The sequence below is a fragment of the Polypterus senegalus genome, chromosome 17 (assembly GCF_016835505.1).
Source record: "Polypterus senegalus isolate Bchr_013 chromosome 17, ASM1683550v1, whole genome shotgun sequence".
In the NCBI taxonomy this organism is placed as follows: domain Eukaryota; kingdom Metazoa; phylum Chordata; class Cladistia; order Polypteriformes; family Polypteridae; genus Polypterus; species Polypterus senegalus.
This window is the reverse complement of record NC_053170.1, coordinates 91,304,276-91,330,436: the sequence shown is the minus strand read 5'-3', so window position 1 is coordinate 91,330,436 and position 26,161 is coordinate 91,304,276. Positions and strand designations below refer to the sequence as shown.

General features: G+C 43.9%; 1 protein-coding gene across 1 annotated transcript in view; it reads right to left on the bottom strand.

Moving 5' to 3' along the window:
• The window catches only part of mfsd11 (major facilitator superfamily domain containing 11), a 34,647-nt gene extending 8,823 nt beyond the window's left edge, over window positions 1-25,824 (bottom strand). The window contains exons 1-12 of the mRNA XM_039739770.1: window positions 25,622-25,824; window positions 25,360-25,510; window positions 25,051-25,106; window positions 22,617-22,724; window positions 20,394-20,473; window positions 20,117-20,213; window positions 15,048-15,106; window positions 11,781-11,943; window positions 8,099-8,142; window positions 4,883-4,948; window positions 4,331-4,456; window positions 1,554-1,728 (exon numbers count right to left, since the gene is read on the bottom strand). Coding sequence (XP_039595704.1) covers window positions 1,554-1,728; window positions 4,331-4,456; window positions 4,883-4,948; window positions 8,099-8,142; window positions 11,781-11,943; window positions 15,048-15,106; window positions 20,117-20,213; window positions 20,394-20,473; window positions 22,617-22,724; window positions 25,051-25,106; window positions 25,360-25,455 — 1,070 coding nt within the window. The 5' untranslated portion in view covers window positions 25,456-25,510; window positions 25,622-25,824. The remainder of the gene's footprint in view (window positions 1-1,553; window positions 1,729-4,330; window positions 4,457-4,882; window positions 4,949-8,098; window positions 8,143-11,780; window positions 11,944-15,047; window positions 15,107-20,116; window positions 20,214-20,393; window positions 20,474-22,616; window positions 22,725-25,050; window positions 25,107-25,359; window positions 25,511-25,621) is intronic.
• Window positions 25,825-26,161: the final 337 nt, after the last annotated feature.

Genomic DNA, 26,161 nt, shown 5'->3' with positions numbered 1-26,161 from the left:
TTATCCACTTGGCCATAATAAAGGGAGATCAGTATCACGGAAGAAAACTAGTCACACTTGCATAATGAAGTCTGGGCAAAAAAAAGAGTCGGGGACATTGAGATATCTTCATAGGAGCATGCAGACCAATCTGTCCTTCCCATGATGCACTGTCACCTCCAAGGGCAAAGTGTCACTCACTAACGACTTAACATTCTCAAACAGGGTTGTGGTATGCTGGGGGCATACACTCACTGGCCACTTTATTAGGTACACCATGCTAGTGCTGGCTTGGACCCCCCCCCTTTTGCCTTTAGAACTGCTGTAATTCTTCATGGCACAGAAGGTGCAGAAAAACATTCCTCAGGGACTTTGGTCCATATTGACATGAGAGCATCACGCACCTCTGGCAGATTTGTCAGCAGCACATCCAAGATGCAAATCTCCCATTCCACCACATCCCAAAGGTGCTCTGTTGGACTGAGATCTGGTGACTGTGGAGGCCATTGAAGTACAGAGAACTCATCGTCATACTGTATATGAGATGAGTTGAGCTTAGTGACATGGCCATCAGAAGGTGGGTACACTGAGGTCATAAAGGGATGGACAGGGTCAGCAACAATACTCAGGTAGGCTGTGGCATTTAAACAATGCTCATTTGGTACTAAGGGGCCCAAAGTGTGCCAAGAAAATATCCCCCACACCATTAAACCACCACCACCAACCTGAAGGCAGGATGGATCCAATCTTTCATGTTGTTGACAACAAATTCTGAACCTACCATCTAAATGTCGCAGCAGAAATTGAGACTCATCAGACCAGGCAATGTTTTTCCAGTCTTCTGTTGTCCAAATTTGGTGAATTATAGCATCAGTTGCCTGTTCTTAGCTAACAGGAGTGGCACCTTGTGTGGCCTCCTGCTGCTGCTGTAGCACACCTGCTTTAAGGTTCAACGTGTTGCGTGTTCAGAGATGCTCTTTTGCATACCTTGGTTGTAACGAGTGCTGATTTGAGCTCCTGTTGCCTTTCTATCCATTCGAATCTCTGGCATTAAGAAGGCATTTTCGCCCAGAGATTCTGTAAACCCTAGAGATGGTTGTGCGCGGAAATCCCAGCAGATCAGCAGTTTCTGAAATCCACGTTCAAAGTCACCTTCAATCCCCTTTCTGATGCTCGGTTTGAACTTCAGGAGGTCGTCTTGACAATATCTTACATGCCGAAATGCACTGAGGTGCTGCCATGTGATTGGCTGATTAGAGATTTGGGTTAACGAGCAGTACCTAATAAAGTGGCCGGTAAGGGTAAATACCCCAGCAGGAATGGCTGCAAGTCAGAAAGCAGCCCTGGACAAGGTGCCAGTCCATTGCAGGGCAAGCTCACTCACAGACCCGCACACAGATAATCGTCTGGTCAATCTGCACATTATTGAGAAAACCAAAACAGAGGCAGGGAGACTCTGCAAACTTGAGACACACATCAGCCACAGGTGTGGGATTCAGACACTTGACACCGTCAAACCGTCCCATCACTGACTGATGAAAACACAATACGACAGATCAAGAGTGAATGGATACCTGGGTGACATGTAGGCCTGCTGGTTGGTGCCTTCCTCAGGGGCAATGGGGGCATCTGAAGCAATGTTCAAGAAGATCAAGTAGAAGGCAAGCAAGTGGGTGATGAGACCCAGCAGGACAACGGGGTTCCTCCCAAAACGACTGCACTTATTCAGCATGCCAAATACCCCTCCGCCTGCAGATAGAAGAGGAGAAGAATGGAAACGTTCGTCAGTTAGTTGGGCCACTCACACTCGGCCTTTCCCACCTCATTCACTCATTAAAGAGTTTGGTCTTCGTTAAAATGCTCATGGCTTGAACTCCGCATTCACTGCTCCGATTTTCCAGAACTTGTCTTCAAAAAGTTTTGCACATTGTGAGCAGACGACTGGGTGACTTGACATGTGGATTATTACTGCGACACGAGCAGTGCAAGATTTTGAAGCAAGAAAGAAACTGAAACTCTTTGGGCAGAACTACAAGTCTGGTAAAGACCAGCAACTGCTCATCGTCTGCCTTGTAGTGAAGCACGATGGTGGCAACATCACGCTACGGCAGTGGAGGGACAGACAGACTGGTCAGAATTGAGGAAGGATGAATGCGGCCAAATATGACGAAGTCCTTGAAGAAGACCTGCTTCAGAGTGCACACCACCTCAGACTGGGGCGACGTCCCTCCTTTCAGTGTGACAATGACCTGAAACACACAGCCAGGGCAATGCTGTAGTGGCTTTGGGAAAAATCTCCCAAGTGTCCTTGAGTGGCCCACCCAAAGCCCAGACCTGAAGATGGCAGTTGGCGGATGCTTCCCATCGAATCAAAAGGAGCCCGAGAGGGGTCTGCCAAGAGGAAGGGGCTAAACTGTCCAAATCCAGGTGTGCAAAGCGTGTAGACTAACTAAGAAGACTCAAAGTTTTAATTTCTAACAAAGGGGCTACCGAATTAAGGGTCCGAATACTTCTATGAACGGAAGATTTCAGTTTTTGATTTTTAATAAGTTAACAAGCCTTTCCATTAGGGGACATTAGGGGCTGTTGAGTGCAGATTGACAGTTAGAAATGTTGAATGTATCCATTTCAAGTTAAATAAAGTGCACAAAAAATATTTTTGGATGGCGTATTTCTTTAACTCTTTCAGGCCTGGTGTCAACTTTTGTCAAAAGGAGGAGTTGACGATGGTAAGCAACTGCAAAAGGTGGCAAAAGCAACCGTTATGTTTTAGTTGGACCCTCGTTGCTAAAAGGAAAGCTAGCATAGCTGGACAGAATAGCTTTATTGGTTTGACCGAGATTTGCTGCACTCGTAAGAGTAACAACGTCAAAAATGGCACCGACATCTGGCGAGAGACCAAAGCGGATGCGTAAAGCAAAATACTCAGTGGACGATGTTTTGCCTGTTATCTCTGAACTGATTTTCATACAAGTGATCAAACGAATGTGAGGTTCTGACCGGTCCCCGGCTAATCTTGGTACTGGCAATGTTTGCCAGGGAGGACTGCCATTTAACAATGATAAGAGGTAGAAACCAGATTATAATGCACTGCTGCTGCTGCCCCAGCCACACGAAGACAGCCTGGCAGCAAGCCTGCCACACATTCTTCGCAAACTGGCAGCCGCAGCATGCCATTGTTTTTTTAGAAACTGTGTTTTTTGGAGAAAATATTCAGCCCTCAAAGAATTAAGTAATAATACTACCATGAGAGAGACAGAGACAGAGAGAGAGAGAGAGAGAGAGAGAGAGAGAGAGAGAGGTTTAGAGCACACTCTAAAGTATCTTTTTGTGGAGGATGGCCGGCCATTTATCCCGGCCAATACCCCCAAGCCGCCAGGTGGAGCCTTCCTTGCAGCAATGAGGTCCCCAGAAGACCAGCAGGGCATCATGGACATTGTAGTTTTTATACGCAGCCCTGCTGAATGCCATGGGGGCCACAAGAGGGAGCTGCAGGTAGGACCGAAGATTTCTTCGTGCCCTATGACCCGGAAGTTCGTCATAGGAAGAGCAACGGGCTTCCGGGTTGAAGAAAAGAACTTTTACCTGACCCGGAAGTGATTGAGAATCACATGGACTGGGGATTAGGAACACTTCCGGGTCAGGAGATATAAAAGGACTGTGGGAGCTCCCAGACGGAGAGCTGAGCTGGGTGGAAGGGTGGCAACGCGTCTGGGAGCTGGAGGATTGTTTATTGTGAGTAGTGATTGATTTAGGAGTATAGTGGTGGAGAGTATGCTTTGTGCACTGTGGCGAATTAATAAAGTCAATATTTGGACTTTTACCTGGTGTCTGGAGTCGTGGACAGGGGTTCAAGGGAGCGAGAGCGGCCCCTATCTACCACACTATCTATCTATCTAATGCAGTGCATTGCCGCAGCCACCACATGACAAACCAACTTGGGATCCCGTGTAGCCATGAAAGATTGAAATGATGGAACGGTGGGAGGGTTTTTTTAATGGTGACTGGAGTGTCAATTCTGCCACCAATCCCCAGGTTTTTCCCTGAAGGGCTGGATGCAGATTAACGTCACTCCCAGGACAGAACAACTGCAGATTAAGGGCCTTGCTCAAGGGCCCAACAGAGTTAGAGTCACTTTTGACATTTAGGGATCTGAATTGGCAACTTTCCGATTACCAGTGCAAATCCCTAGCCTCAGGGTAACCACCAGGGCTCATTTCATAAGGAACTGGCAACATTTTCCATCTGCCCACTTTCTCATATTTATATATTTTTGGCTGATGTGTATGGACACATCGGCCTTTTAGAATTCATTTCAATATTTCATGTTTTTTCTTTTGATTGCTCTTACCCAGAATCTCTCCAATCCCAAGAAAGATACCAGACAGGCCGATGAGTCCTTTGGCGTCATCTCCCAAGAGATTCATGGCTCCGATGCAAGTCCCGTACACCCCACTGAAGAACGTCATCTCCAGACCTGAGAGATACACATGACAAATGAGGACAAGGTGCAACTGTACACCAAGAGGTCAGGACTCCTTCCTGTAGGTCTAATTTGAGATCAAGTTCCAGTCTTTAAACCTTCTCGCGTCATGGCTAATAATTTACGTGGGCCTTTTTGTAATTGACATGAATTTCACTTTAAAACAAACCGTTCAAGACGCCCCCTCAGACTAGCAGAGCACGGCTCAAACGGCCCAAGTAACGGACGGACTGTGAATTTCAGCTTGCGCTCCGAGGGCAGCCTTTTGCTAAGCTTTTTGCTTCTATGCATTATGCAGCTGGTGTGGGTAAGACTGAAATGTGAAACCTGATTGGGGATGCTGCCAGAACAGGAAGAGGAAAGCCAACGACATAAAAGCAGAAGTGATTCTTACAACACCAGTTTATATCCCCTTCTCACCTGAGTATGAAATTGAGGGACTCAGCAGCAACATTTCCTTCTTCACAGACACCTGGAGTGCTTTTTCTGTAAAAACAACAGAGTATGGTCAACTTAAAAGACACAGTCATCACTTGAAATGAAGATTCAAAAGGTTCCCCCAGTGCCACATTGGCTAATCAAACATCAGTCCAATTAGGAAACCCCATTAAAAAAAAAAAAACAGAAAACCGTCCCACAGGTGTCCAAAACAAAGCGTACAAACTAGCTGGGCTGAAATCTAATCAACGTTTGCAGATCACCGTCTACTGGAATGTATTTTCTCATGGACGCAGTAATCTGCGCCATCGGTTGGAATGAAAAATACAATGCAGGTGTCTCTTTTAAATGCCATTTGGTATGGGATTTATAAAAGCAGTGTTGATGTTTGTGATGCACCCTCTATTGGAATGACAGTGACATATCAACTGGATGGACACACATACAGACACTTGTCCTTTTATTAACTCTTTCAGGGCAGATGTCGCAGGGGTAGAGGATGGTAATCAGCTGTAATCTGTGACAAATCTCACCGTTTCATTTTAGTTCAACTCTCTTTGCTAGAAGGAAAGTTAGCTTCGTTGATTTGACCTCAGTTTCTTGCATGTGCATGAATAGCTAAGAGCAAAAAACCTTTAAAATGGCATCGATATCTGGCGAGTGACCAAAGTGAACGTGCAAAGCAAAATATTCTGTGGACGACGTATTGCCATGTTATCGCTGAATTGGACTCTGACTTGCTGGACTCCGGTTTTGATGCAAGTGATCTGGAGATGGAAATCGAGAACGAAAGTGAGGTACCAGCATTAGATGATCGTGATGCTGAACACATTTGTCAACGTTTGCCTGGGAGGGCCACCACTTACAATGACAAAGAGATACAAATCAGATTGTGTCATACTGCGACTGCCACTGCTGCCCACCTGCCACACAAAGACAGCCAGCCCGCCACTGCCCTCTCGCCGCTGCCAGGGCTGCCGAACAGGTGATGACAGCAGCCACAGCACACAGCAGCAGACGTTTTATGTTGATTCATGGATGACACCATTGGTTTGTGTGCTTTAAAGAAAACTGAGTTTTTTGGAAAAAAATATTCAGCCTTCAAAGAGTTAAGGTGGATCTGTGTAAGTAATTGTAAAGGAATACTCCACCTAGTCAGAGAAGACATAGGTTGACTGGCACCTTGCCCGCTGTGGATGGTTCCTCACCTGGCCAGGAAGCCATGATTAAAGGAAGGGTATGGATGAATGAACATCCCGCCCACGGTGGTTAGTGGTACCTTTCCTGGTTGGGAGGCCATCATGAGGGAAGGACAAAGGGTGAATGCCTCCTGAGGTTTAGTGTCAGGAATGCTGATCTGCTCAGGTCCACAAAACATTTTACCAGAGATCTTAGTACCAGGGTGTTGTACATCTTGCCTGAAGAAGGGGCCGGAGTTGCCTCGAAAGCTTGCATATTGTAATCCTTTTAGTTAGCCACTCAAAGGTGTCATTTTGCTTGGCTTTTCTCTACCAGAGATCTTAGAAAACAGTTTTGGAAATGTCTGCTATTGCACAATGAGAGCAGCAATGAGCCATGGAATTAAAGAATGAGTTTAAATAACGACAAGACTCAGCGCCTAATCAAGCAACTGGTTGGAGTTTGAGGCCCTGACTGAGTTGTTCTGCTGTTGGCTCTCTCCTTTCACATTTCATTTCTGTTTGGGTGCCATTTAAGGAAAGAAATGAAGCAATTTGGAGGAACGATGTAGACATTCAGGGGAACAAATCTAAAACGAGTCAATTAAAATGAATTCAAAACAAGTTAATTAGCAGCAAATACAGGTCACTGACTAAGATGAGGGATAGCCACTGGGGTCCTCCCCTGATATAGCCGACTTGACTACATGGGGTAAAGCAACTTAGCAGATCAAAACACATAAAAAAAATTTTTTTTGGGGGTTGCGTATTCCTTTAACCAAAAACTTCTGAAGCACATAAGAAACGAACGAGGTCAACCCTGACATGGGTGCAAACCTTTACAACTGGCACTGGCACTCTGGAAGGAAGAAACAGGTTCCAGCAGGGTCCAATTGTGGACATCTCTACCCAAATATGTCAGTCAGTCAGTCATAGTCCAACCCGCTATATCCTAACTACAGGGTTATGGGGGTCCGCTGGAGCCATACCAAGCCAAAACACAGGGCGCAAAGCAAGAAACAAACGCCGGGCAGGGCGTCAGCCCACCGCAGGGCAAACACATGCACACTAGGGACAATTTAAGATCGGCAATGCTCCTAACCTGCATGTCTTTGGACTGTGGGAGGAAACCCACACAGACATGGGGAGAACATGCAAACTCCACACAGGGAGAACCCGGTCTCCTAACTGCGAGGCGCCAGCGCTACCCACTGCGCCACCGTGCCGCCTCATATGTAAGCATCCCCACGAAAATAATAATCTGTTTAAATTGTACATCTGTATCCCCATACGCGAGTCATTGTCCAACCCGCTATATCCTAACTACAGGGTTACGGGGGTCCACTGGAGCCAATCCCAGCCAGCACAGGGCGCAAGACAGGAACAAACCCCGGGCAGGACGCCCAGATCGCCAATGTACCTAACATGCATGTCTTTGGAAGGAAACCAGAGCACCCGGGAAGTGAACCCATGCAAACTCAGGTCTCCTTCCTGTGAGGCAGCAGCGCCACCATGCCACCCTACCCAAATGTGAATGCCTTTAAACGTAAATCTGTGGTATAACTGGGCACATATGACCACATCTTCATTGCTTCAGTGACACTTGCAGTTGTTTTATTATCCAATCCAGAAGTGAAGTTCTTGTGTGTGTGTGTGTGTTTGGGAGGTTGAGGTTTGTTATGTTGCATTCTGTAAAGTTTTAAAATTTCCTCCTGATCAACGTCTGGACTGCACAGTCTGCTGCCACGTCAGTTCCATAGGAAAGTCAAATGAGAACGTTAAAAACTTCAAAGTCGGGCATCATATTTAAAGAAGGCAGAAAATAGCCGTCTAACATATGTGGGTCTGAAGTTCCTACATGGCTTTCAGTTCTTCTTTTACTCTTGTTATGCATCGGTTATGAAATCTAAACCCAAAACTTGGTTACAAAATATACTGCAGTGTAAAATATGTAAGTTATATTAACCACAGGCAGGCAGCTGACTTGAAACATACAGAATAAAAATGTTGATATACTTACTAAAGGCCTCGACTGCCTGAGAGGTTCGCCCCAGTGTTGCAGACCTAAGGAAGACACACAGTAAAGCTAAATCAGTCAGCGTCTGGCCCGAGGATAGATTATCTCCCCTTAAAATCAATGCAGAGGACACAGAGAGGGCCTCCAGTTTTAATTTTCTGGTAAACCACATCGCCCAGGACCTAAACACTGCTGCTCTGGTCAAAAAAACACACACCAGCGCCTCAGACACGTAAAATAATTCAATGAGCCAAACAGCTGCTGGTGTCCTTTTGCCACTGCTCCGTAGTAAGCATTCGACATGCTGCATCAATATGCAAACCGTACGGCTAAAGACAGAAAAAAGCTCTACAGAGAGTGGGAACCTCTGCACAAAAAATGACTGGACACCATTTTCCTTCACTAGGTGACATTTTTAAGATAATGAGGCCTTTGTAAAGCCAGCTGCAGTGTGACAGAAACTACTTATCCTTGCCATCAGCTTTTTACCCTGTTGCATTGTGGGAGATGTTACAGCGCCACACTCAAAAACAGTCTTTATTCGAGTGCAGGGGTCCTCAATCACAGACCTGGAGGGCCGCAGTGGCTGCAGGTTTTTGTTCTAACCCGGTGGCTTAAATAGAAAGCAATTCTTGCCAATAATTTAATTTCATGGCTTGCTAGGGTTTTAACTCTGCTATGTCAGCTCATTCTCATATCCTTTATTTTCTTCCCTTTTCTAAGGATATCATCCAAATGATCTGAAGGCTAACATGGAGGAGTAATTCTCAGTTCTTCACTTTTTTCTTTTCACTTTCCTTCCAAGTACTGAATTAAACCCAACAGTGCACGATGAATACACGCGGGTGTAAATGAAAACAAGCTAAATGGAGAAATGCTGCTCTCTCTTATCATCTGCATGTTATTGCTAATTAGGAGCCATTACAAACCAAGAATACAACTGTTTAAGACTAAAATAAGCCATAAGGGTTCAAATGAGCAAGACAACTAAAGTGAAGCAGAAGCGTCACTTGAGCAATAAGTGCTTCTTAAGCAATTGGGTTGAACCCTGTTCTACAGTAGAGCCATTATTGAACTGATCTTTGATGCAATACTTTTATAAGCTATGACCAGTAGGGGGCATTGCAGCGCTCCAAACCCCCCGCCCCCCCGACACAACTTCACAACTCAGTCCTGGGTTCAAATAAAGGCCCGAATCTCATACAATACCACAGGGTTTCAGTTTGCTTCCTTCGATACTGCATGACAAGCAATACGTTTCTCCATCTACACTTCTGATGCAGTCTCGTCCACCAGTTCCAGACCACTGAGCGGACACAGGTGGCCCCTTTAAAATGTCTGACCAGGAAAACGTTCTGGTGTCAAAGAGAAAGTACTCCGGGTCATCCTCTGAAAGTAGGGACCGCCCTCCCCAGCAGCTCCCCCCAGTTGGCATCCAAGGAACCCAGCAGAGCTACCCCACGGGCCCGCAATTCCCAACATGCCTTGCAGGTACAGTCGATTCTGGTTAATTGGACCACCGGTTAAATCGGACCAGCCGCTTATTTGGACCGAATCCTAAAGAACCGAAACAGATCATATTACATAAGCCTAATATTGTTCGCTGTTTTGGACCAAAATTCCGTTTAATCGGACCAAAGAACGTGACAGAGAATAAGAAAAAGAAGCCACAAGTCACCCGCAGCGATGTAAGCGGATGTAAAGCGGGTCAGCGACATCGGGAGGATCCCTGGGCTCCCCAGGAGAATTGATGCTTTTATCAAAGGTCAGGAAGTCGGAAAATTTGTACCAAGTGCAAACCAGTGGGGCTGAACATGCCTGCCGTTTCTTTCCTAAAACGGACCGCCCAGTAGCCGGCGACATGAAGTCGAGCGTAAACAAGTGCAGTGCGTAAACAGAATGCGTCAGATCACACTAGACAAGTTCTTCAAACGTTGACTGGAATTTGGTAATGTAACCTTTTTTATTGTGCTTTGCATGCTGAGTGTCGTGTAGATCGTTTCGAAGAATTGTAGATTTCTTTTTCAATAAACAAAGTTGTAAGCAACCGTACATGTACGTAGTTCTTGTTTGTACAAACATGCGCAGCACAATAAAAGTCATAATGACATTTTAATATGTTACTTATAGCACGTCCCGTCTTGGTTGCATATGTATAGGGCATGTTCGTGTAATCGGACCAGCCGGTTATTAGGACCAAAATGATCACTTCCCGATGTGGTCCGATTAACAGGAATCTGTACATGAATGGACATACTGGTCCAAGAATGCTGCAGTCCAGTGTCTCGGAGGCGCATGCACTCACTGGCCTCGCTGCCAGGGGTCTGTCAAAATGTTTATGTATTAACATTTTTCTAGCATGTGTTTTTAAGAAGGATTTAAGCAGTAACAATTCTAGGAGATAACAAAAATAATAATTTTTTACATTGTGGCGAGTGGCTGAGGGTGCTAACCAGCCAGGATTCCCAGGGGGACCGGAGGAGAGCTTGCGGCTCCAGACCACGAGGGGGCGACCGCCCTAATGGCTTTGGAGACCACGGGTACAGAGCTTTGAAGCTCAGCCTTGTAGGGGTACCTGGTCACCACCAGGGGGCACCCCAATGCCTGAGGAGCCCAGGCCCTCAGCACTTCCGCCACACCCGGAAATGCTGGGCGGGAGGGAGAAGACCAGGGACACCTAGAGTGCTTCCGGTACTTCCGCCACACTGGGGAGTGCCGGCGGAAGATTATTGGGAGGCACCGGGAGCACATCCGGGTGATTATAAAAGGGGCCACCTCACTCCATTCAAGGGCTGGAGTCGGGAGGACAAGAGACGAGGCCTTGGTGGAGAGGAGTGGAGGCAGCCTGAAAGAAGAGGAGGCATTGTTTGAGGGCCTGAACTTTGGGGGAATTTGGGGGTTGTGTGTCCACTGTAAATATATTTGTTTGCAAATAAAGCGTGTGTTGGGTGATTATAACGATGTCTACCTGTCTGTGTCCGGGCCATCTACCACAACATTTATATAGCGTTTTTCTCACTACTCAAAGTATTTTTACATAGTAAGCAGCCACCTCCAATGTGCAGGAACGGCCTGGAAGATCCAACAGCAGCCATTTTTGTGCCAGTATGCTCACCACACGTGAGCCATTAGGTGGTGAAAGGATGAGAGAGACAACCAATCAGAGACAGGGGATAATTAGAATGATTAGGCCGTGGTGGGCAGTTTAGCCAGGACATCAGGATACCCCATACACTTTACGAAAGATCTTTAATGACCACAGAGAGTCAGGACCTCAGTTTTAGGTCTCATCCAAAGGCCAGCACCATTTTTCCAACACGGTGCCACCCTCCCTGCACTGGGACCCACATTCAGAACATAGGGTAGTAGGTGCCCCCTTTCAGTAGCAACCCAAGCTTTTCCTGGTGTACTGACCGGGCCCGAACATGCACATTTAATTTTATTGTTCTGAAGCGTAATGACAACTAAGGTGTCTATCTATCCATCTTTACTTGTATCAAGAATATCAGAAGCAGCAAAAGATGGAGTTACCTTAAGGATCCTTATACTGTATAAAGAATAGCTGGAAAAAACTGAGATGTCAAAAAGAAAAGAAAATAGGAAGAATGGCAAACTCCTTCAGCAGCTGGTCACCCATCGGCTCACCACAGTGCACAAGATAACCCAGAAAACAAATCTGACTCACTGGACGGCGCTGTTGTTGCTCTCTTCTACGTCAGCATTGAGCAGCGAGTCGGTGCTTTCAGATGGCTCATTCAGTGGCTCGGGATTCCGAATGAGGAAGAAGAGGAAGCCGCCAACCAGACTGATGACTGTGAGGCTGATGAAAACTGTCCGGCGGTCAACGTCTACGAAAAGACACAACACGTGGGAGTTAGCATTCAATTCAGAGATAAATGGCGGCAATGACAAAGGTGTAGGTCGATCCACAAGCCAGACAACTCTGAAGAATCGAGCCCCTCTGGTTAGGGCCTCACTAATCTCAAATTGGTGGAAGCAAAGCAGGAAAAAAAAAAAAAAAAATGTTGCTGAGATGCAGACATGGGCCAAAAATTTGCAACGTACTGCCATTGCATCATTTATGGGCATATGGCCAAATAAAAAGACTTCCACCTGTCCATTATGTTTAATGTGATTTTACAACTAGAGGGCAGAAACTGGGAAAGAGAGGCAATTAAAAGAAGGCAGAACTTGTATTACTGCAAAAGTATGTGAACCCTTTGGAATGATCAGGTTTACTGCATGAATTGGTCATAAAAAGTGATCTGATCTTCATCTAAGTAACAGGCAATCCATCCAGGGCACACACACCCACACACCAAGCACACACCAGGGACAATTTAGGATCACCAATGCACCTAACCTGCATGTCTTTGGACTGTTGTAGGAAACCCACGCAGACACGGGGAGAACATGCAAACTCCAGGCAGGGAAGACCTGGGAAGCTAACCTGGGTCTCCTAACTGCGAGGCAGCAGCGCTACCCACTGCGCCGCCTGTCACAGGCAATGATGTACACAAAAAATAAAATGAAATACACAATGAGCTTAAGCCAATGACACAAAAAAATTCTACTCTTTCATGTCTTTATTTTACAAATGCATTCAACATTTACAGTGGTAGTGGAAAAAGTAAGTGAACCTTGGGATTTAATAACTGGTTGACCCTTCCTGTAACTGCAGATCAGACCTGCACATCATGCGGGGGGAATTTGAGTCCATTCTTCCCTGCAGAACTGCCTTAACTCTTCCATATTCTTTGGTTGTCTTCTGTGTGTGACTCTCTCTCTTCAAGTCATTCCACAGCATCTCAATAGGACTGAGATCTGGGCTCTGATTGGGCTACTTCACAAGGCGGAGTTTGTTCTTCTGAAGCCATTGTGCTGTGAATTTGCTGTGATGTTTCGGCTCATTGTCCTGTTGCATCACCCAGCCTCTTCTGAGCTTAAGTTGACCTCACATTACCCTGGAGAATTTGTTGATGAACTTGTGAATTCATTTTCCCCTCGATGATGGCAAGCTGTCCAGGACCTGATGCAGCAAAACAGGCCCAAATCATGATGTTCCCTCCACCATACTTTACCGTAGGGATGATGTTTTGAGGGTGATATGCAGTGCCCTTTTTACGCCAAATGAAGTTCTGCTTGTTCCTCCCAAATAGTTCAAAATTTGGTTTCATCACTCCACAAAACATTTTCCCATGGTGTTCTGCCATGGACTCCTTTCTTGTTCAATGTTTTGCATATAGTTGACTCCTGAACAGAGATGTTAGCCACTTCTAATGACTTCTTCAAGTCCTTTGCTGTCACTTTAGGGTTCTTCTTTACTGCACCGCTGACTTTGCGTCAGAGTAGCCACAATACCAAATTGTCTCCTTTTATAGACAACTTGCCTAACAGTAGACTGATGAATATCTAAAATCTCTGAGATGACGATGTAACACTTTCCAGCCTTCTGTAGATGAACAATTCTCGATCGTAGCTCTTCAGACAGCTCATTTGTGTGAGGGATGATTCCCATCTGGATATGCTTCTTGTCAAAAGCTTAAACTCAAAATGTATAGTGTTTTAGATCAATCAAAGTAATTCTAGGTCACACCTCTCATTAAACAGACTCCAGGTGGGCGAAATTCTGACTGCAATGAGCTTTTCAAAAAGTCATTAGCTTAGGGTTCACTTATTTTTTCCAACCTTCAGTTTCACAGTTTGAATGATTTATTCAAATCTGTGTATCTTTAGTTATAGGAGACTGTGCTTATTCATTATTGTGACTGACATGAAGATACAACCATGTTTTATATGTGAATTAGACATAAATATAGATAATTCCTAGGGGTTCACATACTTTTTACTTTGACTATAATATATATATATATATATATATATATATATATATATATATATATATATATATATATATATATATATATATATATATATATATATATATATATAGCAAAATATATATATATATATATATCCTCTGACTTTCAACTGTTTTTACTTTCAGTAAACTTAATGTGTAAATATTTGTATGAACACTAAAAGAGTCAACACCATAAGACATAAACTAAAAATGTTTCACAATGTGTCCCTGAATGAAGGGAGGCTCAAAATCAAAAGTACCAGTCAGTATCTGGTGTGGCCACCAGCTGCTTGAAGTACTGCAGTGCATCTCCTCCTCATGGACTGGACCAGATTTGTCAGTTCTTGCTGTGAGATGTTACCCCACTCTTCCACCAAGGCACCTGCAAGTTCCTGGACATTTCTGGGGGGAATGGCCCTAGCCCTCACCCTGCGATCCAACAGGTCCCAGGCGTGCTCAATGGGATTGAGATCCGGGCTCTTCCACTGCGAGGATGATCAGCTGTCCTTCCTGTCTCCCTGTAGCGCTGTCTTAGGCGTCTCACAGTGCGGACATGGCAATTTATTGCCCCAGCCACATCAGCAGTCCTCATGCCTCCCTGCAGCAGGCCTAATGCACGTTCACGCAGATGAGCAGGGACCCTGGGCATCTTTCACAGTCGGTAGACAAGTCTCTTTAGTGTCCTGCGTTTTTAGAACTGTGACCTTAAATGCCTACTTTCTGTAAGCTGTTAAGGTGTTAACGACCATTCCACAGGTGCATGTTAATTCATTGATTAGGGTTAATTGAACATGCATGGAAAACATTGTTTAAACCCTTTACAATGAAGATCTGTAAAGTTATTTGGATTTTTAAAACGTTATTGTTGAAATACACAGTCCTGAAAAAGGGACGTTTCTTTTTTTGCTGAGTATATATATGTATATATACACACATATATGTATGAGGTGCTCTTAAAACATTTGGCCAGTAGTGTACGTAACCAGTATCTACAGTGCTAGTTGCCAGCCCACCTGTAAAATGCACTTAAAATGAAACAGAAACTAATATAAACATTTGAATTGGGGAGTTCCATCTTAACAAACATACCTGAAATGTGAGATTTTCCACGCCAAGCTAAGTAAATGTATAGGTTCCCAAAGAATAAGCTGTAACAGAACAAAAGGATTAAAGTAAGTAATCAATAACACTTCAGGGATGGGGGTTCATAATCCTCATTTCAGACTGAACAGGAGGAGACATCGGGTCAATTTTCCCAAAAGTGGCAAGTAGAGAACAATAATGTGTGAATTCATGCCATCTAGGTGACAGCAAACTCCACCAGCATCTGCAACGCTTACAAGAGCCCCCCAAACCAAGCATACGCATTTATCAAACTTTAAAGCTATTTTGTGTGATGGTTAGAAACAGACTGGAACAGAACACAGCTTTACAAGATTAAGATTTCCCCTTCTTGTATCACCACCTTCTTCCAATGGCCAGTCCCCATACCCACACCATAACTACTGCATCAATAACTCCTACCACCTCAAATGGTATGGTTAGTGAGGAGTCCACTTCCAGCCATCAGTATGGACTTTCCATAACTGATGACCAAGTGAGGGGACAAGTGAGGAGGCTACGCACAGGAAAAACCCGCAGGTCCTCGAATTCCTAAGGTCAGTGCTCTAGGGTGACTCTAGTGTCCGCTGCTCCTGATCAGTCTGTCACTCAGGCTTAACAAAATGCTGCTGCCAAGGAAGACATCTTGCATGATGAGGCAGGTGACTTTACATTTAATGACTAGGGACCAATGGCCTTTAAGCCCCACATCATAAAGACCTTTGAGAGGTTGGTCATGGACTATGTGTGTCCTCTTGTGAAAGACGACTTGGGCCACTGCAGTTTACCTATCGGAACAAAGAATGGAGTGGAAGATGCAGATATTGATCTGCTCCACAAGGCTGAACAAAGCTGGCAGCACTGCAAGGATTCTGTGCATCGATTTCTCTAACACCCTTGATAGTATCTAGGCACGCCTGTTAAGGTGTAAACTCAGGGATACGCAGGCGAATGAGCTTATGGGTGCCTTGGATAAATGGGCAGAACACAATCTGAGAGGCTCTAGGACTGTGTGAGCAACACTGGAGCACCTTAAGGGAACAGGCCTGTCTCCTTTTCTCTTCACCGTGTACACCTCGGACTATAAATATAACACCAGGTCGCGTCACTTGCAGAAATTCTTAGGTGATTCTGCACTAATGGGGCGTATTGACAAGGGAGATGAGAGACAGAGGAGAGACGTCAGGTGGAGAGCGTTGTTTTTTGGTATGGAAAAGACTGTCTGAAACTTAACATCAGACAAACGAAGGACCTGGTTATTGACTCTTGCCGCACCAAAAGAGCCTCTACACCCGATTACTTTTCAGGGAGTGGATCTGGAGGTGGTGCACCACTACAGGGACTGTGCTTAGGTTCCACCTCAATGACAGTGTGGAGTGGTCTCTTATCACAGAGGAGATATTGTGTGCTGGGCCAGTAACACCACTTCATGAGAGGTCCACCAGATCATCGAGCCGAGTTATTGCAGAGGCGGTGGAGACAAAACTGTTGGTCATTATGGACAATGCTGCACATCCTGTCACTGACACATCAGAATTGTGGACTTTTTAGTCAACAAATTATTTCAACTGAAACGCGACTGTGTCTAAAGATAAATACTGTGACTCAAGTCGGTACTGTTCTTTCATTTATTGTAATTTTTGTGCGTATTTGTCTCGTGTATTTACTGAGATTCTATAACAAGCAAAGATCCCATCCCCAATGGCAAATAATAAAAAAATAAATAAAAAAATAAAAAAATTTTAAGGATAAGTTTGGTATTGTTTTTTAAAATCAAAAGTTAATCTGCCAAGGAAAATGATGTTCTTAATTGAAAAAAACAACCATACCTATTCTTGCAGTTTAAAATGGCACCTACAGGTCCAAACATTGAACAAAAGCCTTAAAACTTACTGAATATGCCAATTGTCAAGGCAAGAGTTTTCTCACGATTTGTTCTGCCTCTTGAGATTGCACACATCATTTAAAAAAATGTGTTCACGTTGTTTGCCTGATAAGATTTTGCCCTTTTAAAAGAATGTTGGCCGTCCTCTTCCTCCCAGTGCCTGTCTCTTTCAGGGTAACCTTTACCACCTGAAGCCTTGGATTGCTGCGGCTTGTTTCATAATTACTGAAGTGGCCTCTGATTTGTGTGACTGGTTAGAGTGCGGAGTGTGTGATTTTGGCCGGGTTTAATACTAACAATGTGTTACTTATATATAAACTGGCACATAAACCCATCCACACTCCTACTCATGCTAATTTGGACACTGCTGTTCTGATAACTGACATGTGTTTAGAGATGTGGAAGGAAACCCGACACTGAATCAGGGAGGATGTACAAACTCAAGGTGGACAACAACTGGGTCCGAGATTCAAACCCAGGATATTGGATCCATTAAGTCATAGGGCAAACAACTCTGCTGTCCGATATAAGAGCTACTCATCTATAGAGTTTATTCAGTTTAAAATGGATTGCAGGGCTCCACAAAACTCAAAAATAGGCCTTACCTCCAAAACCAGACCTCAAGGCTACAATGCAACCTGGAAACATTATTTTAGGACAAAATAAAAATGAAGGCTGACTCCTAAACACAAGAAGAAGGCTTCACGACCTACACAGGCCAAAAGAAGACAAACTTACATCTCTCTATTATATAAAAAAAATCTTTGGACGAGACAAGACTTTTTCCAGAGAGACGAGATGAGACTTTTTCAGAGAGATAATTTCACGCCCCGCGAGACGAGACTTTGTGCCCAGAGATGAATTGAAAACCCAACAGGTCCAAGTGGGGGCGGAAATAATAGACAAACAGTAGAAGAAGAAAAGACAAAGTAGAACGTCGTAAAGAGGTTTAAAAACATTGGCGTGATACATATGCAGAGCAGGTTAGAGATTATGAAAGGACTAAAATACGAAAGTCTCAAAAAACTGATAGTAAAGATTGCATTAGCGCTAACAAACAGAAATTCTTACTTTGTGAAATAACTGAACAGTGAAAAGAGATTGAATATATGCACATCCGAGAGATTGTTTGGCTTTAAAGTTTAAGGGAGAGACTTGTAGATTGTCTAATTCATGTTGCCATCAGGGAAAAATAGAGGCTTATCCACGAGAATTAAAAGATTTGTTATTTGGTGAAAGTGAAATCCACAAAACACTACAGGGAAAAATCCGAATCTACAATAATCTGTTCACGTTTGCATCATTCAATGCTCAAAACGTAGATTTACACGATTCAGGACCATACGCTAGGAGAATCTGTGGTCATGCGACAATTAAAGCTACTAAGTTTAATTTCGAAAAAAAACACAATTCAGTCAAGTTTATATTTATGATTACTGAGAAGCAATGCAACATAGAATCAAAAGAGTTAAACGATCAGACGTATTAGACATTCTACAGCCAATAATGGATACAAATCCATACGTCCAAACGCGGATAACATTAGACAACAAAGGAGATCTTGATATGCCATTCGTATTAAAATGTTAACAGTTTCCCGTTAGAATAGTTTTTGCAAAGACAATTAACAAATCTCAGAGCCAATATTCGAAAACGTTGTTTTATTTAATAGAGCGAAAGATACGAAATTCAATCATGGCCAGTTAAACGTTACATTGATGCATATGCAACTATCCATCCATTCATTATCCAACCGGTTATATCCTAACTACAGGGTCACGGGGGTCTGCTGGAGCCAAACCAAGCTAACACAGGGCGCAAAGCAAGAAACAAACGCCGGGCAGGGCGTCAGCCCAGCGCAGGGCAAACACATGCACACTAGGGACAATTTAAGATCGGCAGTGCTCCTAACCTGCATATCTTTGGACTGTGGGAGGAAACCCACGCAGACATGGGGAGAACATGCAAACTTCACACAGGGAGAACCCGGGAAGCAAACCAGGGTCTCCTAACTGCGAGGCGGCAGCGCTACCCACTGCGCCACCCCATATATAAGCATCCCCATGAAAATAATAATCTGTTTAAATTGTACATCTGTATCCCCATACGCGAGTGACAGAACCGCAAAGAGGCTAGTGAGTAATAAAGGCCGGGGGGTTGGCAAGCGAAGTGAGCAGGGGGAGAAGCCCCCTAGTTATTCAAAAGGAAAAAGAGAGACAGAGAGAGAGAGAGAGAGAGAGAGAGAGAGAGAGAGAGAGAGAGAGAGAGAGAGAGAGGTAGAGAGCAAGCGCGGATTACTACGCATTGCCACACACACCACACAACAAGCCACCCGGACTGAGACCAGAATGCAGCAGGTGACACCTCAGCACCACGCTGAAACAGTGTGAGGTGGACTGGAGTGACAGTGCTGCCACCAGCCCTCCCAAGTTTTCCCTGTTAGTTGGAGGGCTTGCTTGCAGGGCTGGATGCAGATTAACGTCATACCAAGACGAAGCAATTGCAGGTTAAGGGCCTTGCTCTGGGGTCCAACAGAGTGGAGTCCCTTCTGGCATTTATGGGATTTGAACCGCCAAGCTTCCCATTGCTGGCACAGATCCCTAGACCACTCCGCCTTAAAAAGAAAAAGGGGTTCGTAAAATTGCCAAACTTCACCCTGGTGTCAAATAAAGTTCTGTTTATCTAATACTCCTGGCCCCAGAATGAAAACAAAAATGCTTTCAATAAGAAACTATATTAAGCAAAAAGATTAAAAAAATTGATTTGCCAAGGAACTGTCTGCTGTCCAAGTCCTTCTGTGATGATATAACGGATTCCAAATTATCTGCTAATCCACCTATCTTGGTATCATCTGCAAACTTAACCATCTTGTTACTTATATTCCTATCTAAATCATTTCTCTATATTAAAAATAGCAGTGGCCCCAGCACTGCCCCCTGCTGGTCACCACTCTTAACATCGGCCAGTTCTGATGAGGTTCCTCGCACCATCACCCTCTGCTTCCTGTGTCTGAGCCAATTCTGCACCCATCTACAAACATCACCCTGAACTGCCACTTATTTTATAGTTTGAGGAGTGTGGAAAAATAACTTTTGCATCTTACCTTTTTAAAACCAAACCCCATGATGCAAAACTTCCCAAAAGTACCCAAGTTTGGTGGTGGGATTCATACCTGAACTGTAGCAAAGCCCAGAAGATGCCACTGTTCCTGCCGATTGTCGTGTCTTTGGAATTGATGGTCAGCACGTTCCCTTGTGCAGTCCAGAGCACTAAAACATACGAGCATATCGTCATTCTTTCAAGAATGTGAAACCTCGTTGGAAAGGAGCAGACAAGGCAAACAGGATAACAATAAATAACATACAAAAGGGACAGGACATGGTGTAAAGGCCACTTATAATAAAACAAGGAAACAACAATGTGCCCACCGACTGCCATGGGCCTCATACCTGCAGCTGCAATTCCAACCAGTACAGATGCTGTGTAGAATGTCCAAGTTAGAGGGTGTATAAAGATTGCAATGTAGAAGCTAAGAAAAACAGGAGAGACAGACATGACTGTGAAATAATCCACCACCACATTTAACGTTTTGCTCACGCTTACACTTGCACACTTGGCCACTTTGTCCATGGCTGTGCTTCACCTCCTCAACCATTGAATTCACAGAATAGAACAGCACACCTAAACAATGCTACTGGAGAGACATGTAGTGAGAGACAAGAAAACGAAGTGTGGCCTTCTCTAGTCAAAGGGAGAAAATTTGACCACCGAGCTTCCCCGCTAACAGGGCTGCCACATTCCCAATGACTGGGCAGAGATGCATCGCCAGCTACTTAATCTTCTTCTTTGAATTTTCAATTCCACCCGGGGGAGTAAATGCTAACATTACTCAGTTATTGTCTGCTTTTTTTATTTTTATTACTATTTAATTTAATATTGTTTCTTTGTATCAGTATACTGCTGCTGGATTATGCGAATTTCCCCTTGGGATTAATAAAGTATCTATCTATCCATCTGAAAGGGGAAACAAAAATTACTGTCAGACGTTTTCTTTCACTCTTTGGCTCCACGTACGTATCCTTAGAATACGGGGTTATCTTGAGGAAGGCAACTGTGTGTGTGTTTTACTCAAGCAACCTGCTCCAAGTTTTACCCTTTATCTTTTTGTTTAATATACACCGACATGCAATGCAAACTTCGATGTCCTCTCATTGAACACAATATACATTAAAGGAATACTCCCCAGAAACATTATATATATTTTATATTGCTTACAATCTGAACTGGGATGAAAACTTAACTGGTCTCCCCAAAAAACCTCAGCAGTGGATGATTTTTCTCCCCTAATTTAAAAGGTTTAACCTGCGCTGATCTGTGCTGGTTTGGTTTTAAAGAGTGGCTACTGAAATCATCCTCACTTTCTCCATAACAGCCTGGTATGGCAGGGCACCTCCTCATTCGAAATATTAACTGCAGCAGAAAAGATTATAGGCCTGAAACTTGATTCCATTGAGGTCCTGGATACGTCCCGGAAATACACACACACACACACACACACACACACACACAAGGGACAATTTAGAATAGCCTATGCGCCTAACCTGAATGTCTTTGGACTGTGGGAGAAAACCCACGCAGACATGGGGAGAAAATGCAAACTCCACGCAGGGAAGACCTGGGAAGTCGAATCCAGGTCTCCTAACTGCGAGGCAGCAGCGCTACCCACTGCGCCACCGTGCTGCCGTAAAGATACATATTATATTAAAAAATCCTGGGACAAGATGAGACTTATTCAGAGAGACACTTTCAAGTACCGTGAGACAAGGCTTTGTGCCAAAAGATTTAACCACGCCCGGGGCCGGAAACATCGTAAAAACGTTCAAAAACATTGGAGTGTGACACATGCAGGGCAGGTTAGAGATTATGAAAGGACTAAAATTCAAAAGTCTCAAAAAAAAAAAAATTAAAAAAAAGTAAACATCGCAAAAGCACAAAGGGAAATTATTACTCGTGAATTAACGGAACAGCGAAAAGAGATCGAATATATTGTTCGGGTTTGGATTAATGAGGAAAAAATTAATTTAAATGATTTTAGCGAATGGCTGCAATATAACAAAGAGTGAAAAATTGAAGGGGGTCTGAATACTTTCCGTACCCACTGTATATCTATATAATCTATATCTATATATACACACACATTTCTGAGTCGAGTATTCCTTTAATGTTATGAACAATTGTGTTATTGTAATAAATCTGAATAATTTGTTAAAGAAAACATAATTATTGTCCTGAAATGGATGGAGTGAACAATTAAGGTGGCAAGCAAGTAACTGTCACGGTTTCTAGCAGCAGCAGTTAGTGGCCATGTAAAAGGAGAAACTCTTCACCACAAGTTCTTCATCGCATTATGGGAGCAGCTGGCTGAATCACAGCTTCTCTGGTTCCTTACCTTTGGTACCAACTATAGGACTAAATCATTTTGGTAGTTTCAGGTGAAAACACAGCACCTGCTTCAAGTACTTTTCGCAACTCACACTAAATGGCTTGCTGTCTGTCCATTTATTTGAAAATCTCCGCCACTCCCACTGAAATGATGCCACACGGATTGAGGAAACACAAGATGAGTCAAGTAAAACAGGTTCTACTTACTGGGCCTGTAATAAGCACTTTACCTGTAAACCAGTCCACTTAAAAACAGGGATATCTGTGGTCCTAAAATAGCCACAACGGAGGGGGAAATAAGGTTGGAAGCTGAGAATACGCCATAAATAATAGCCAGACTGTGAAGAAAATAAAAAACAAATCAGACAAGTTAAAAAGCAGATATTCTGTGGCTGATACTCTACTGCCCAGTACGACCCACTCCACTCCTGCTCATTTAAGTTATTTCATTTTGGGGAAAAAAAAAATTTCTTAAGCCTTCAAAAGTGATCTGCTTGCAGACTTGAACCAATCTGATATCAGCAAAACAGTACCTTGGAATCTCTTACAAATAATGGATTCAGGCTGTGTCCACGCTTTATTATGTGGTAGATTTAAGTGGAAAATGAATATATTTGCCATTCTTGCCCATCACTCTACACTCATTAACTCATAATGACAAAGTAAAAACCTGTTTTCAGGAAAGTCTGCGAATGTATTAAAAATCAAAACCTGAAATTTCTCCTTCATAGAAGTTTTCAGACCCTTAATGCAGTACTCTGTAGAAGGTCCTTTGGCAGCAATTACAGCTAGGAGTCTTCCTGGCAAGTCTCCATAAGCTTTACATACCTCGATTTTGGAAGGTTATCCCATTCTTCCTCTCGAGATTCGCTGGGAATTGTCAGTAAACTGCCATCGTCGGGTCACTCCACACATATTCTATGGAGTTAAAGTCTGGGCCACTCAAGGACAGTCGTAGACTTGTCCCAAAGCCACTCTAGAGTGGGTCTAACTTCGTGTCATCGTCGTGCTGAAAGGTGAACCGTCCTGTGCACTCTGGAGCAGGTTTCCATCAAGGACCTCTCTGTATTTGGCTACATTCATCTTTCCCAGGCTCCTTTGTCTCTGCCTCACAGAAGCACCCACATAGCATGATGCCGCCACCAGCATGCTTCACCTTGGGATGGTTAGGGTTAGGTGGTGCCTGGTCTTCACCAGATATTGGGCAGAATTCCAAGAACTGACAATTAAATTTTTCTCTCAACAGACAAGAGGATCTTTTTCCTCATGCTCGCAAGAGTCCTTTAAAATGTCTTTTGTCAAACTCTGGCTACTCTACAATAACCCGATTGATGGAGTTCTACTAAGGGACTCATCCTTCCGACAGGTTCCCCTATGTCAGCACTCCGCTCACCTCCCTGACCAAGGACCTTCTTCTCGTATTACTCAGCTGGGCCAGACAGCCAACTCCGGGAAAAGTCCAGATGGTTCCAAATGTCTTCCAGTTCATGACTATCGAGGCTGCTGTGCTCCTGGGAATACTCCAAGCTTTAGAAATGGTTTGATGCCCTTGCCCTGACCTTTACCGCACCACAATTTGATCGTGGAGGTCTACAGAGAGTTCCTTGGACTTCACGGCTTGGTTTATCTTTTGACATGCAGTGGGAATGAAATGTGCAGGAACGCGTGTGCCTTCTTAAACTACATCCAGTCAATTCAGTTTGCCACTGGTGGACCCCAATCAATTTCTAGACACATTTTAAGCAAACAGGAGGAACCTGAGCACAATTTGGAGTGTCACAGCAAAGGATCTGAATACTTACATGAATGTATCAGTTTCTGATTTTTAGTAAATTTGCAAAACGTTCTGAAAAAAAAAAACAGGTCTTCACTTCATCATTATGGGTTATCGAGTGTAGATTAATGGGAAAAAAATGGGAAATTTAGCCATTTAAATTTAAATCTACAACACAATAAAAGTGTGCAGAAAGTGAACAGATCTGAGTGCTTTCTGAATTCACTGTACCCCTTATTTTAAAGGAAACAAAACGCCAACCAGATAAGCAGCTTTTGGTGGTTTGGCACTTTAAATTGCGGGCTTAATGAACAACCAAATTTAAATGTCAGGAAAAAGACATTTGTTCGTGGCTTGATAAATCCGAGCAAATGTACCACTTATTACAAGAGGCTTTTCATGACACGTGTTACTCTTTTCAGATGACCCTGTGGACACAGCATGGTCAAGTCTAGCACGTTAAATCCTAGACACATTGGACAGTCATCTTGCCCACAATAAGGAATTCATTTTCTTACGCTATTATGCTTTATCGTCTCTAGGACGTCTCTCCCACATTCGCTCACCCTGATCCATCAGATGTCAGTCCCCAGTCATCAACAACATCTTAGAATTTCACCCCAAAAAAGAGAAGCAGCCTGTGCAACACACACAGCCTTCCTGGCCATTTCAGGAAGTTACTTCTAATCTTTTTAAAATGCTGGGGTTTGACTTGCTCAAATATAACACTTGTTTTCCGATGAGTCTTTAGGTGACTATTTCTGGAGAGGAAATGTTTAGCACACCAGAAATTGGGCTCATAATCCAAATTCAGTCACTGAGAACAGCAGACACAAAATATGCATAACAGACAAGCAAACAGAAAAAAAATAATAATAATAATCAATCACCTAGTATATCCACTGCCTTGGAAGTCTGTAGCATTTAGACTTTTGATGACCGTTTGCTGCAATGATAAGACAAACAAATGTTAAAGTAAAGAGAAGTATCACTTAAATCTGACAGATAAGATACTCTATCCCACCCTGCCCAAAGAACCAAGGGGTCACTAGGGCACCGCCCAAAGTACCCCGGGGCACTACACATCCGGTTACAGTACCCCAACAACACTGAGGCAACGCCCAAAAGTGCCAAAGACCCTCGTCCAACTGACCCTTAAACTCCCATCCCTGGAGGGGCCCCATTTTAGCTTTACTCACCTCAACGTTACCGCACGTCTGAAAGGCAGTGAATATAAACATAAAGCTAAAGCCCAAAATAATAATGTTAAGGAGTGATCTTCCATTCGGCGTCATCTCCGGATTGTATTTCCTTTACTGCTGCACAGCGACGTGTAGTTTTCTAAAAACGCTAAAAGGCAATAAAAGTTGTCGTTTGAGAAAACATCCAAGATGCTGCTGAAATGCGATTTACAGCGATCCTTGGGCGGCGGAGCGGCTTTGCTTCAACGAATGTACTCACCAGCGGCTTTGCTCCTCGACCCGTCCTTTCTTTTTCTTTTCTTTACAGATTTAGAGTTGTCATGTTCCCGTGCCGGCAGCAGCGTGTGAAAATCTCTTGTACTTAGGGTCAACAGACAGCTGCAGCCGATTCTTCTTCTTCTTCCCCACTGAAGCTGCGGCGAAAAGTCACTCGAGTATGTCAGCTGACTTATCAGGTGCGCGCCGCATGCCTTATGGGAAATGTAGTCCGGCGGATCTAAAACGACACAACTAGAGGAAGTGTAGGCACGACACGGAACTGAGAAAGGCAAGTCAAACTTTGAAACAGAAAAATCGATATGTATCAAGTAAAATTCAATGTGTGCAATTTGGGGAGCCGTTAAATAAATAGTGCAAAACGAATGTGTGCAATGAATGACAGGCCGGATGTTCATTAAGTGACTCCTTGAATTCTCCGCCAGTCCCCAACTCCTGAATGAGCGACGTTTAGTGTATTTCTCAACGTACCGAAAGCAGGAATCATGATTTGAATTGAATGCTTACACTTTGCAGAGCATCC